The following is a 15,419-nucleotide window of genomic DNA, read 5'->3' as shown; positions in this document are numbered from 1 at the left end:
ACAATTCGAAAACTCCCTCATGCTCCAAGTTATGTGAACCACATCCAACTCATCCCAAGATGGACCAAGCAGACCTGCAATATTCAGGCTGTACACCGCTATGAAGATCCACTTGAACTGGAAACCAAATCCCTCAACGACACAAAAGCAGGAAACTGACCACATCATCCATTTGGCGTCCTAAATCACTAGTCACCACTATGCTTCCCGCAGAATCCAACACATTGAGAGACGCCCAATCCTCGAACCCTCTCCAAAGTGTATGACAACCCCTTGATTCATTGACTGCATTTTAGTTTCTTACAAAGAAACAATTTGAGCCTTGAACCTTTTGCACTGATCCCTAATCTGGAGCCTCTTTCGAGGACAGCCCAGGCCCTTCACTTTCCAACTGATGATCTTCATGGGTAAACCACCTTGACCCCCTGCCTTTCTGGGCCTTTAAAAGAGATACCTGCCTCATAGTTAACAGAAGATACAAAATTCTTTAGTTCTCTCTTCCCCTTTGCCAATATAAGAATTTGATGTTCAGATGCGAACTTTTTTTTATTTCCTCTCCCATCCACAAACTGGAACACTGTATGAATTCTTCTTCATAGTCCCCGAATGAGACTCCAACCATCTTGCCAACTTGCTCGATAGCCTCTTTATCCCACACATACCCTTATCCATGGAAACATCACTACAGTATCCATGAACAGGCGTCACACTTGCAATCCATGTCACCCTCAAACTGCTTCCAACTTCCTTGCCACTTCCAAAGGATGCTTGCAAAGGAACCTCCAAAAGTTCTGCCAATAAATTGTCATTAATGGACAGCTCCTGTACCTCAAAAGCTTCATCCATCTGATCCTTTGTGAGGAGATCCTTACCTTGACCTTTTCTCTCACGAGCAAGGTGTCCCAAAACGTTTACATATCGGCCGTAACGGCCGATACGTAACAGTAACGGTGGTACCCGTTACGCGATATGGGGCCGTATCGGCCGAGTCCCGTTTTTGTACACGTAACGGCCGTTATGGGCGTAACGGCCGTTACTGACCCGTAACGGCTGTTACGGCCTTTAAAAAATAGGAAAAAAAACAACAAATACTTACCTTTTTTTTTTTTTTCTTCTTCTTCTTCCTCTTCCTCTTCTTCTTCTTCTCAGGAAGCTGAGGCTGCGGCTGCGGTTGCAGCCGCGATGGCCTACTACTGCTGCTGCTTCTTCTTCCTCTCTCTCTCTCTCTCTCTCTCTCTTTTATCTCTTATTTCCCTCTTTTTTCTTTTCGGTTTCCCTCTCTCCCTTTTTTTTTTTTTTTTCTTTCAGAGGTGTACTGCGCACCAGCTGGAGGTACATGTCATGCTAAGATGAGCGCTGATAGTCCTCTAGCTCTGAGTTATACAAACGGTTCAAAGGAGATCAAAGTTACGTGGGCTCCACAGTGATGTATTTATTATATCTACACCGTTCATCTATTTTTAAATATCATTTTAGAGCTTTAGCCAAAAAATGAATCTTATCCAAAGATCTTCTGGACCACACCAAAAATAGCAGCGAGATTATGATTTTCACCGTTAAAAAATTCGTAGGCCCACCATAACGTTTACTTTCTATCCAATCTGTTCAAAAGGTCAAAAAGACCTGAATGAAGAGGAAAAACAAATTTCATATTGATCCAAAAGTTCTATGATCCCAAAAAGGGTTTCAATGGTAGACGTTCAATCCCTCACTGCTTTTTGCAGTGTGGTCCACTTGATAATTAGATCTATATTATTTTTCGTGTCTAGCCTTGAGACGAGCTCGTCAAATGAATGGACGGTTTAGATATAACACATACCTCATGATCAGACCCGCAGGACTTGCTTGCGTCAAATGAATAGACTGGTACGCATTACGCAGCACGCTGCACAATTTAATAAAATGTACACGTGCCACATGGGCCCCACCATGCTGTATGTATTTTATCCATGCCGTCCATCCATTTTGCCACATCATTTTAGGTTATGATTCAAAAAATTAGTAAGATCCAAATCTCGGGTGGACCACAGCATAGGAAACAGTGGTTATAGAATGCTCACCATTAAAGCTTTCTTAGGGTCCATTGTAATGGTTATTTTCCATCTAACCTGTTAATAGGGTCACATTAACGTGGATGAAGGGAAAACACACATGTCAGCTTGATCTAAAACTTTTGTAGCCCCAATAAATTTTTAATTATAATATCGTTTAATTATTATTGTTTCTTATGGTGCGGTCCACCTGAGCTTTGGATCTGCCTCATTTTTGGGCTCATGCCCTAAAATTATTTGGCAAAATGGATGGACGGTGTGGATAAAACACATTCATCACGAGTGGGGTCCAAAAAACTTTGACACTCGTGTGCTACACTTCACAATCTGAGTCCTACCTAATTCGGGCCCTTAAAAAATTGTACACGATACATGCATTAACTTAAAATTTACCAATTAAATTATGGACTGTAATTGCTAACTCAAAATGCCAAAATCAAATTGTTTGAATAGTTTTAATTATTAATTTGTGGACGCTTATTTTTTAAATTAGGGCCTTTTGATTTTTTTTCATGATTCACTATCCAATAAATGTCCACCAATTCACAAGTGGGATAATGCCAATAAATTGCATGAATTTGAGGCTGATTTGGGGCATGGATTGGTCCTCTAAGTCAGCCCCAAATTGGCAACGCGATCTACCTGAATTTAATTTCATTTTTTAAAAGAACTATTGGGAGAAATGATATCAAATTGTTAAGTATATAAATTAGGTATTTAGAAAATTAAATATATGAATTTGTAGTCAAATTCAAGTTATCTGGTTCATAAATTCATCAGACAGTCCGATACAACTTCTCACCAAAGAGTGGACCGTTACACCACCATAAACATGTTCCAATTTATAAATGAATGCATATTTGGAATGCTTAGAATATTCCGAATTTAATCTATATTTTTTCATATTTTTTTGGTCAAAAAATTTTTTTGCGCCATTACGGGCCGTTACGCTCCCGTATCCATATCGGTTTCGAAGGGCACCGTTACACCAACCGATACCGATACGGGACACCTTGCTCACGAGTCTGCCCTTCCCTATTTGTTGTGAAAGGAGCAGCAGACCCCACTTCCTTGGTCATGGATGTAACCCGACTCCCTGTAGCAGAGTCAGACTTGGAAGGCAGATGGGAGGGCGAGACTCGTTTCCAACGTCAAATAAAGGGGGCTTCCCTCGCATGAGTCCGGACTTGAATAGTCCTCAACACAAGCGTCTTCCTCAGTTAACTCCACACGCGTGAATTCCATTACACGAGATGGACATGTCACTGCCTTGGGTGGCTTGTGGGACATGTGGCACCCTCTCCTCTCTCCTTGCCGCCTACCCCAAGCTTTGAACACGTATCCAATTCCACTTCTGCCACTTCTCTCTTGTTGTTAGCAAGTAGGACACATTACACATTGGGGGGCGACAACACCACCTACCCCCTCATGGCATATGTGTCAGCACCCTCTTCCTCTCCTCCCACAGCTTGGGCACCTGTCTCTACATGAGGTGCTGTCGACATTTTATCTACCCTTACGTGTCAGCCAATTCCCTACATTGTTTGGGAACCAAATCAATGGGCCGCCGGACCACTAAAGCCGTGCACCTTCATCTTTGACCATTGTCCCTCTGCTTTACACTCCTTTGCTACATCATCCCTAACTTTCCTCTTAGAATGCACCAAATCTTGGGCACCTCCATTCACACAAACAGCCTTACATTGCCGACAAAAATGGCCACCTTCTCGGGTAATGTTGATTGCTTCTTCTTCCTTATGCAAATACTGGCGATCATGAGATCCTTGCATTCTTCTGTTTGTGGGTTGATTGTGATCACTTACCTGCAGAACGAACCTACTGCCGTGAAAATATCAAGGAATCAAAATTCCACCTAGAGATCCCAAACCAAATTTCAAACCTCCCATCCAAGAGCCAACCACTCTTCCCACTTGCAGATGGACTAGACCATCTCTGAAGATATATTCCCAACGAGAATGCTCATATCGACGTTGGCTTGAGGCCGAAGCGGATCCACATTTAATTCTCACTCAGAAGCTTGATGACCTGATCTTCTGTCTCCAAGCCACAACACTACTCAGCCACCTCTGCAATTGAGGCCCCTGTTCTCATTGTCACCACCATGCTTCATTGGAGTACCTTCAGAGCATTTTTGAGCACCTTCAGTTGGATGCTCATCACTGGACCTCAAACGAGCCTCCTTTCCACACCCATCTTCCATTCATTGGGGCTTCTCTACCTTCCTCTCTCGATCCCTTTCCAAAGCACCCTCGCAGTTGAGAGGACTATTTGCAACTGTCCTAGAAAGATCAAGAGGTCCCAGTGCAATTCCCCTGACTGCTAGCTTTCAGATACTTGCTGCTTGTTGCCTTCCCTAAATTGGACCTCCTTTTCTCATTCCTTTCCCCTCTCTGGAGAGAGACCTATTCACCACATCCTGGTTGTATTTTGCCCTCTACATAGACAAACACCTCCCTCCAAAATGACTCCCATTAAACATTGTGATCGCTGCTTTCACCTCTTCTACCTTTTCCATCCTAATGAACGCAGAACCTTGAATTCTGAGGAACTACCACCTCCTTCACCTTCCCAACTTGACTGAAGATCCTTGCGAGATGAGCTTCTAACCACTCCTTGAGGAAGTTTTCAACCTTCGAGGTCGGAAGCTCTGACAACGCATGGATCTCTCAACCAGTAACCCCCTTGCTTGAGGACTTCCCTCTCCTCTTGACCAGAACACCCTCTTCTCTTGGTCCATCGTCCCTATCACCAGCCCTGTTTCCTGATTCCTTAGCAAGCTTCCTTCTCAAGGCCATGACGATTGATCAGTTCTCAGGAACCATTCAAAAACATCAACGGGATCCCTCCAACTTTTTCATCTAAAACATCGCATCAAAGGGTAGGTATGGCCATCACCATTCACTTTTTTTGGAAAAAAAGAAAGTTTTTCTCCCCTTTTGAGGTGGAAAAAGGCAAAGGCAAGTGGTTTGCCATAGCATCCTCTACTTCTCAAGCAAGTACAAATGTCTTGTCAACGTACTCTCAATCCAACATGCCCATGAAGATCTCTCTCTCTCTCTCTCTCTCTCTCTCTCTCTCTCTCTCTCTCTATTTATCTATCTATCTATCTATATATATATTTATTTATTTGTTGCCCTTTGCATCCCCCACTGTATATGGTAGAGACTGCAGACTTGTGCGTGGCTTTGGGATTTTCATCAAATAAGTATTTTATCATGAAACCATCTAATAGGATAGACAAAATAGAGAGGGAATCAGAGACAATAGGACTTCTTACGAGCGTTGTTTCTATCTATTATTATCTAAAATAATCAAGTTATTAATGACTGCAAGAAACCAAGAAGTAGCCCCTCGCGTGTGGAAATATAGAAATCTCCTTTATGATCAAACATTTCCATCAAATTGAGTATGATTGTATGTGTGATAGCATCTACTATATCAGGAATATCAAAGAACCCAATTATTGCAACTGCTCAAGATACCCTAAGCTTCTAGGGTATATTTCTTAGCCCCATGGGCATGATGTATTTTCTTAATGAAGTTATAAAATCAGAAGAAGAAAAAAAAGATTGGCTTAATGAAGCTAACATTTTCTCTTGGATCCAGGGATCTGCTTATCTCTTTCTATAAATCAACTAAGCAAAAACCTCAGCGGGTCATATTCTACAGGTATTGATTTGTAAAATTACTTTGTTTTAATGTCTTTTGGAACTTCCCACTTTCCAATGTCAAAACCATTCATTAGCACCAAAACATAAGTGAGATATGTTCTGGATCCTCCTGTTAATTGGGATGGACGTGAGTAAACAGATGCCCACATAATGCAGATTCTGCTTTCTGTGCCTGTCCAGATGCAAGCCTCACGTTTGCCTCAAAAGTACTGGCAGTTTTTGCGCTCATTCCAATTCCACGCTATATTGCTCTTTTTTCACATTCGAGCTGATGAATGCTCGGTCCCTACTCATGGCTCAGTGGTAGACTCACGAGAGTTTCAACACAGAGATCATGGGTTCGAGTAACCATTGTGGTGTGTGTGGGTAAGGCAAAAATAGAAAAAGAAAAAAGAGCTGATGAATGCTTTCTACAGGGATGGTGTAAGTGAAGGCCAGTTTTATCAGGTCTTACTGCATGAACTGGAAGCCATCCGGAAGGTACTTCATTTATTTCTTTTGAATGTTCTCAGGGCTTTATGCTATTTGTCATGGTAGTGTGAGTTTACCCTTGCTCTTTTTTCCCAAATGCTTCAGGCATGTGAATCACTCGAACCAGACTACAAGCCTCCCATAACATTCGTTGTGGTCCAGAAACGCCATCACACAAGGCTTTTTGCCAATAATCATTTTGATGAACGTTCTGTTGATAGGAGCGGAAACATACTCCCTGGTAAGACGATATGATAATGCAAAACGTTCAGCAGGGCCTTATTTTCCCCCCAGTTGATCTTTTGTGCCTCTAATAAGTGTCCTCCTTAAATTTGTAGGTACTGTTGTGGATACGAAGATCTGTCATCCGACTGAGTTCGACTTTTACTTGTGCAGCCATGCGGGTATTCAGGTAAAACTAGATCCACTTTCACCAGTTGATTTTGGAAGGTGATCTGATTTGTGTTGGTGTAGTGTGGTTCTTGCTGATGACAACAATGGTTTCTGTGGGTTGTAAAATTGAAGGGTACAAGCCGTCCTGCTCACTATCATGTCTTGTGGGACGAGAACAGATTCACTGCTGATGGGCTGCAATCTCTTACCAACAACCTTTGCTACACGTTTGAATCTTACCTTATTCTTTTACTTATTTTTTCTACATTGCTAGTTTATTTAATTTTTTATTTGCTTGATGACCTGTTGCTTACTAATCTGTTTGATCTGATCGGTTTTTTTGTTTTGAAGGTATGCAAGGTGCACCCGAGCTGTTTCAATCGGTAAGACATCTAGAAGAAATCTTTCCTTTATATACTCTGTTTTTTTTTTCCCATGTGCTGGGTCTTTGTCTAGCCTGCGGGGTTTACAAAACTAAATCACGTTTACTAATTTGCACGAGGATTAGGTTAATGATATCAATACGTGTGTTTTTGGCAGTGCCGGCAGCGTACTATGCTCATCTAGCTGCTTTTCGTGCACGTTTCTACATGGATCCGGAGACATCAGACAGTGGCTCGATGACAAGTGCTGCTGGACGTGTTGCACCCGGTGGCGGTGGCGGAGATGCACGCAGTACACGGGTCGCAGCTGCTGTGAGACCCCTCCCTCCTCTCAAGGAGAAAGTGAAAAATGGCATGTTTTATTGCTGAGTCTCCCTTGACTTGGAGTTTCCATTATGGTTTGAGTGAGTGACTGTGATATTCATGTGAGAATACCATTTCCTGTGTTTGTACGCATCCCCTATCAATTCCCGGTTTGAATGAGAGGAAGATCTATTTGATTGCCACTGATGATTGTGGTGGAACTGACGGTATCTCAGATGGTCTGCTTGCTGCAGACCTTGGCACTGGACGTGTGAGCCATCTGAATTCTTTTGCATTCCATTTGATTGGTAATCTTGCCAATCTGCTAGCACCAGACATCCATGCATCTGTGAGATCCTGGTTGTTCATCAGGTTAGGCCCCCCAAGTCCCAATGTGAATGTGTCCTTCCTAAAAGATGTGGGACTTAATCTTTCATGCGGAATAGGCCCACTGATCTGTCTGTGCATGGGACATGACGATCAGGGGTTCAGATAGCTTACCTAGCTGAGATGCCGCCATGGAAGCCGGATAAGAACACCAGAATACCAGAATTCCTTTAGAGCTTAGGATCTTCCTCTTCTTCACACCCTTTCTGCAAATCAGTAGATGGGACTCGAATTTTTGCTGTGGTGTAGGATTGGAGACCCAGCTCTCTTTTATAGAATCTGTAGAGAGAGAGTTTGAACCCCATCACAACTCTCTCTCCCACGCTCCACATTGTAGCATCCTAGTACAACTCAAATTGCTGTCTGCGTAAGACAGTTATAGCATTCCAGCCCTAGTACGCAAAGCTGCGCAGATAGACTGCGCAGCGCATCACCTGAAGTGGGGCCCACTGTTCTACTCAATTAGCCAGTCCAACTAAATGACAATCCAGACCGTTGATCAGTAAGGCCCACTAAACAGAGTTCTTATATTCTCCCACTTGGGCCTCATTGAGCAATATCAATGATAGTCATATAGAATAATTTTGAAAACAAGTTTTGATCCTTTAAGAAAATATCTAAATGGTTGACCAATGAAACAGTTGGACAGTACGAGTAATGCCATTCATTCTGGTCCATTAAGACAGTCAGTATCGAAACGTGGTAGTTATCACAACATTTAATTTAGGCGAAGTGAGTCTAAGCGCGATCACAAATACTTTCAATCTTAACAACATAGATCACAAACTAGGAAATGTGGTATAAGGATTACACACTTTAGTGTGATAATGTGTCTATCCTTAAGAGGTTCTGAAACTTTTTCATGTCTCCAACGAGACACAACTGTAGTTCTACTTACTTAAAATTTGCGCATATATATAAATAAACAGAAATAAATCTTTATATCAAAATCATCCAAACAAACTGTATAAAACGAGATCTCTAAGTGTTTGTGAAAATCAAAATACGCTCAACTCCCACTAACTGAAAACATGTGGGATCAATGACTCCCATGGATGTTACATGCTCCTGAAATGGTGTGATAGGGAGCCCTTTAGTGAGCGAATCTGCAATCATCTGCTTAATGCCGATGAATTCCACGGACACTTGATGATTCTGAACCCTTTCCTTTACAACAAGATACTTGATGTCGATATGCCTCGACCTTGACGAATGCTTGTTGTTAATAGAGAAGGAAATAGCAGCTGAATTATCATAAAATATTCTCAATGGTTTCGGGATATGCTTCAGTACCCGCAAACCTAAGAAGAAACTCTATAACCATAGTGCCTAATTAGATGCCTCATGGCAGACAATAAATTCAGCTTCCATAGTAAATGAGGCTGTGGTAGATTATTTCACGCTTTTCCACGACACAGCTCCTTCCACCATCATGAAGATGTATCTTGAAGTAGACTTCTTAGTATCAACGCAGTCTGCGAAGTCTGCATCTGAATATCCGATCAACTCCAACTGATCAGACCTTCTGTATGTGAGTTCGAAGTCTTTCGTTCTCTGAAGATACCGTAATACTTTCTTTGCAGCTATCCAATGTTGCATTCCTGGATTAGATAAATATCTTCCCAACATTCCAGTGACAAAGGCAATGTCCGGTCGCGTACAGACTTGAGCATACATGATGCTCCCTACTACTGATGCATACGGAAATTCTCTCATTTGATTCTTTTCTAAATCATTCTTTGGACACTGAAATAAACCAAATTTGTCGCCCTTCACAATGGGCGACTTTCCTAAAGCACAATTTTGCATGCCATACCTTTCGAGTACCCTGATAATATAGGCCCTCTGTGACAAGCTGAGCAGTCCAAGTGTTCTGTCACGGCGAATCTCAATGCCGATGACGTAAGAAGCTTCACCAAGGTCTTTCATTTCAAACATTTGAGATAAAAATTTCTTGGTGTCGCTCAACATCCTGGTATCACTGCTAGCTAATAGAATGTCATCAACATACAAAATCATCATAACGAACTTACTCCCACTGGTTTTGATGTAGATGCATTCATCTGCAGTGTTTTCTACAAAGCCATATGAAGAAATTACTTCATGAAACTCAAGGTACCACTGCCACAATGCCTGTTTCAACCCATAGATGGACTTCTTAAGTTTGCAAACCAAATGTTCTGAGCCAGTAGCTACAAAACCTTCAGGCTGCAACATGTACACATTCTAATTCAAATCCCCATTGAGAAATGCAGTCTTTACATCTATCTGATGCAACTCTAAATCCATATGGGCTACAAGAGCTATTATGATCCTGCATGAGTCTTTCTTGGATACTGGTGAGAAAGTCTCCTTAAAGTCAATGCCCTCACGTTGGTTAAAACCCTTGGTAACAAGTCTGGCTTTATATCGTTCGACATTACCTTTGGAGTCCCGTTTGGTTTTAAATATCCATTTACAACCAATCGGCCTTATTCCAGTGGGTAACTCTACAAGATCCCACACTTTATTGTCCTGCATGTATTTCAACTCATCTTTCATGACATTAAACCAACGAGAAGGATCAGCACTTTGTTTGATTTGTGTAAAGGATTCAGGATCCTTTTCCACCCCTATGTCAAAGTCGTGTTCCTGTAAGTATACGATGTAATCGTCTCGATTTACAGGCCTTCTCTCTCTTTCAGATCTTCTTAATGGTTCAACTTGTTGTGCTTGATCTTGATTTTTCTCATCAGTGGTTTGTATATGAGGTTCTACGTGGTGCTCTGCAGTGACTGCAGAATCGACTGCATCATTAATATCCACGTGATCTGGATTGACTATAACATGAGTCACAGTCCTTTGTTCCTTAAATACAAAATTTCTTATGTTCGTGCTCCCACTGTTTTCGGTGTCCTCAATGAATCTGGCATTCCTAGTCTCAACAATCCTGATGGAGTAGGAAGGACAGTAGAATCGATAGTCTTTTGATCTTTCTGGGTATCCAATGAAGAAACAACTTATGGTTCTAGGATCAAGCTTCTTTTCATGCGGGTTATAAATTTTGGCCTCAGCAGAACAACCTCAAACATATAGATATCAGAGACTTGGTTTTCTCCCATTCCACAACTCAAAAGGAGTTTTGCTTACTGCTTTGCTGGGAACCCTGTTTAATATATGAACTGCGGTTTTGATCGTATCACCCCACAGAGATTCTGGTAATGTTAAATTGCTGACCGTACTTCGCACCATATCCATAAGGGTGCAATTACGTCTCTCAGTAACTCCATTCTGCTCTGAAGTACCAGGCATAGTGTACTGAGCAACAATGCCACATTCCTGCAGGTATTTAGCGAATGGCCCTGGATTGCGTCCTGATTCATCATATCTGCCATAGTATTCACCACCACGGTCAGATCTGACAACTTTAATTCTCTTATTGAGTTAATTTTCAACCTCGGCCTTATAAATTTTAAAAGCATCCAGGGCATCTAATTTCTCACTGATAAGGTATAGGTACCCAAAGCGAGAGTAGTCATCTATAAAGGTAATGAAATATTTGTGGCCACTCCATGAGGCTGTAGGGAATGGTCCACAGATATCCATATGTATAACCTCTAATAGATCTACACTCCTGGTTGCACCTTTCTTTCTCGTTCTAGTCTGTTTCCCTTTTATGCAATCAATGCATACTTTATAGTCAGAGAAGTCTAGAGAATGTAAAATTCCTTCTCGCACAAGCCTGTCTAATCTCTCACGAGATATATGGCATAGCCACCTGTGCCACAATATGGAAGAATTCTCATAGTCTAGTCTTCGCTTAGATCCTACTACATTTCCATGCAAGGTATTAATATTATAGACGTGAGAGGCAATCAAGTCTAACTGGTATAAGTTGTTTACTAAAGAGTCGGTTCCAACTTTAATCGAATTAAAGTAAATACTAAAACTTTTATTTCCAAAGTGGAACGAATATCCCAACTTATCCAAACAGGAAATTGAAACTAAATTGCGCCTTATAGACGGCACACAGAATGTATTTACTAAATTCAAAAAATGACCAGTCTTCAACTTAAGCCTATAGACTCCTATTACCTCCACGTCAACTTTGACACCATTGCTTACGTATACTGAGCGCTCCGCATCAGTTGGTGGCCTGGCCTGTAGTAATTCCTGCATAGAAGTGCATATGTGAATAGTAGTTCCTGAATCTATCCACCAAGAATCCATTGACACATCGGTCAGATTAGATTCAAAACAGACAAGAACAGAATGATTACCTTTCTTTATGAGCCAATCCTTAAAACCTTCGCAGTCTTTCTTTAGATGACCCGTCTTTTTACAAAAGTAGCATGGTTTGCCTTTAACTCATTTGCGTTTAGATCCATTTCCAGATTGATTCTCATGGTTTCCAGATGGAGGACCAGAGAATCCATTATTAAAACCTTGTTTTCTCTTCCTTCTACCTTTATTCCCTTGCCCATGCCCTTGTCCTGAAGTCACCATATTAACATTTTGAACTTTTATTATCTGTCTGATCCTGTCTTCTTCTTGGACGCACTGAGTGATGAGTTCATCTAATGTCCACATGTCCTTCAGAGTGTTATAGTTTACCAGGAACATGCCGAATTGGGGAGGTAGGTTGTTCATGATCAAATGAACCAGTTGATCATCAGTGAGTACAAGCCCTAGAGCACGGATCTTAGAAACAACTTCGATCTGCTCTACAATGTATTCACGGATGTTGCCTTTTCCATCGTAGGACGAGCGAGTCAATTTATTCAGAAGAATGCCTACTTCAGATTTTTCAGATTCCTTGAATCGTTTTCCCATTTCAGTTAGGAAAACTTTGGCCTTTTCTGTTTCAAGCATGACACCCTTCATCGATTCAGACATTGAATATTTAATGACTTTCAGACATGTATCATTTGATCTAAACCATACAACCCATCTATTATATTCAGCTTCAGTGGCATTATCAGATGGCTTTGGCGGTTCTGGTGTTATCAGGGCAAGATCTAATTGAAGACAGCTCAGTACAACTTCAATGGCGTTCTTCCATTGAGTATAATTAGACCCATTTAAGGCAGAGACTTGATGCGTATTAGTTGGAATTGAGACTGAAATATAAGAGATACATATATACTCACATTAGTTCATTATTTCACAAAACAGTTTAGTAAACAAAATATCAGGCAAAGATAACTGATTCAGTTGCTAAGAGAGGCATTGACTGAATCATCCAAGATGAAGATAGGCCCAACCATCACATCTTAGTGAGAATCTGTTACATCATCATCATTCCTCCTGTGGGAGGTAATAACATGTTAGTGATTCTCCTGAACATGAAGCTAAGTGATGTCAGTCATGTAAATCTGAGACACTCAACACCTGTGGGTGAGATGAATCTTTCAGCTTTACATTACCAGCACCATTTACTTCACACGTTCACTTGACTGCCAAATGGTAATCGTCTATGTTTTCGTTACCGTATGCATGAAAATGTGAACGCAACTGTATGCAATCCACTTATCCCAATGTTACAAGTCTGTACTTGCAATATTTTCATCGATTGAGGTCACTATGGTGGCTAACACAACCGAATCCAAAACTACAAATATAGACTTTAGGATTGCTATTATAATCCTGCCTCTCTATGGATTATATCTTAATTAGTCCGATGCGGCCCACAAGATGGTTGGTATTGATCATTGGAAAATATATGAACTTTAAAGTGATACACGCAGATAGGTTTCATACTATATATTCCAATGGCCTATATCAATTCTTAAGGATGGGTGATGGGCCTATAATAGGGCCGAATCAGAACTCTTATTTGATGTGTATTCGTTCAAATGAACATAACTAAATCCAACTCCTGTCATTCTCATGATAGACAGATAGAATGGACTATGTAACTGGACGGGTAGATCCATGAATGGTTGTTCATAGTTTGAACAATTAAGTTCAAAGTCTTAATATGTATGAAATTTCACGATCAAAGTAATTAGATGGTCCATATCCTCCTGAATGAGTCAGACTATATGCTCATGATGGAACAAATATAGTGCCCAGATCAAGGATTAAGTGTGGAACTAAATCCAACGGTCTAAAACTTAGATCATGGGCTCATATAATGGGCCACGGCCCACTATTATAAATTGATGGTCGATAGCGGGTCCAAAAATCATCAATCGGGTCCGCCGACCAAATGTATTAAAAACATCCATCGCCCGAGCGGAGAGAAATAAAAATCTCAAATCCCGATTATTTCTCTCTCTCTCTCTGCCATCGTTCAGATGTTGGAACCGCGAGAAACCGTGTTGATGCAACAACGTCTGAAAGAGGGAGAGTAAAATCCCCAATGGAAGCAACGTCTGGAAAGAGGGAGGAAGAGAGACGAAGTCTCAGCTTTTCTCGGCGTCTGCCTCATGCAACGAGAAGAGATTGGGTTTCATTCATCTCTATAAACATCAACGAAAAACAGCGGTTGCGGCAGGTGCATCGGCTACCATAGATGAACGCAAAAGCTCGAGGCGCTGGTGATTTCTCCAGATAGAGGAAGGAAAAAGGTGGAGACTCATCACCATCATCCAAATGAACGAGGTTCGACAATAGCCGCCGGTCCAACAGATCACGGTGAGAGGTTTTGGGATAATGGGAATTCGGGAATGGAAATCCCCAATTGGAAAAATCCCAAATATAGATTTCTGTAGTTAGGGTTTTGAATCCAAATCCCTAATCCGAATGCATATTTGGGGATCTGGAAATTGAAAACCCTAATTTTCTGACTTGGGGGCCGAAATCGAAATCCCTAATTTCTCAACTGGATTTGGGGATTCGAAATCCCTAACTCTGGATTTTGTAATTGGGGTTCAAATCCCTAATTACTGGATTAAAAGTCCCTAATCGGATGTCTATATTTAGGGGTTCGAATCTAAAATCTCAGATTTTAGGGCTATTGGAACTGAAATCCCTAATCTGGATTTGGGATTCGAAATCCTGTTTCAGGAATTCGAAAATCCCTGATGTTGATCTGATGTGGGATTCAAAATCCCTAATGTTGATCTGTTTCAGGAATTAAAAAAAAAAATTCCTGATCTAATCAAATATAGCTGGATTTGATCATCCATTCCTATGCACAGGTGTCTCTGATACCAACTGTGGGACTTAATCTTTCATGCGGAATAGGCCCACGGATCTGTCTGTGCATGGGACATGGCGATTAGGGGTTCAGATAGCTTACCTAGCTGAGACACCGCCATGGAAGCCGGATAAGAACACAAGAATACCAGAATTCCTTTAGAGCTTAGGATCTTCCTCTCCTTTACACCCTTTCTGTAAATCAGTAGATGGGACTCGAATTTTTGCTGTGGTGTAGGATTGGGGACCCAGCTCTCTTTTATAGAATCTGTAGAGAGAGAGTTTGAAACCCATCACAACTCTCTCTCCCACGCTCCACATTGTAGCATCCTAGTACAACTCAAATTGCTGTCTGCGTAAGACAGTTATAGCATTCCAGCCCTAGTATGCAAAGCTGCGCAGATAGACTGCGCAGCGCATCACCTGAAGTGGGACCCACTGTTCTACTTAATCATCCAGTCCAACTAAATGACAATCCAGACCGTTGATCAGTAAGGCCCACTAAACAGAATTCTTACACTAGCACCAGACATCCATGCATCTGTGAGATCCTGGTTGTTCATCAGGTTAGGGCCCCCAAGTCCCAATGTGAATGTGTCCTTCCTGAAAGATGTGGA

General features: G+C 41.5%; 1 protein-coding gene across 2 annotated transcripts in view; it reads left to right on the top strand.

Annotated features, from left to right (window-relative positions):
* Window positions 1-7,496, top strand: part of LOC131243084 (protein argonaute 1A-like) — a 34,354-nt gene extending 26,858 nt beyond the window's left edge. For both annotated transcript variants that reach the window (XM_058242173.1, XM_058242172.1), the window contains exons 17-23: window positions 5,679-5,741; window positions 6,160-6,223; window positions 6,320-6,455; window positions 6,553-6,626; window positions 6,740-6,834; window positions 6,959-6,990; window positions 7,148-7,496. In XM_058242173.1, coding sequence (XP_058098156.1) covers window positions 5,679-5,741; window positions 6,160-6,223; window positions 6,320-6,455; window positions 6,553-6,626; window positions 6,740-6,834; window positions 6,959-6,990; window positions 7,148-7,359 — 676 coding nt within the window. In that variant the 3' untranslated portion in view covers window positions 7,360-7,496. The remainder of the gene's footprint in view (window positions 1-5,678; window positions 5,742-6,159; window positions 6,224-6,319; window positions 6,456-6,552; window positions 6,627-6,739; window positions 6,835-6,958; window positions 6,991-7,147) is intronic.
* Window positions 7,497-15,419: the final 7,923 nt, after the last annotated feature.

Source organism: Magnolia sinica, chromosome 4, assembly GCF_029962835.1.
Source record: "Magnolia sinica isolate HGM2019 chromosome 4, MsV1, whole genome shotgun sequence".
NCBI classification, from domain to species: Eukaryota; Viridiplantae; Streptophyta; class Magnoliopsida; order Magnoliales; family Magnoliaceae; genus Magnolia; species Magnolia sinica.
The sequence above is the reverse complement of the archived record's forward strand: the minus strand, read 5'-3'. Positions and strand labels throughout refer to the sequence as shown.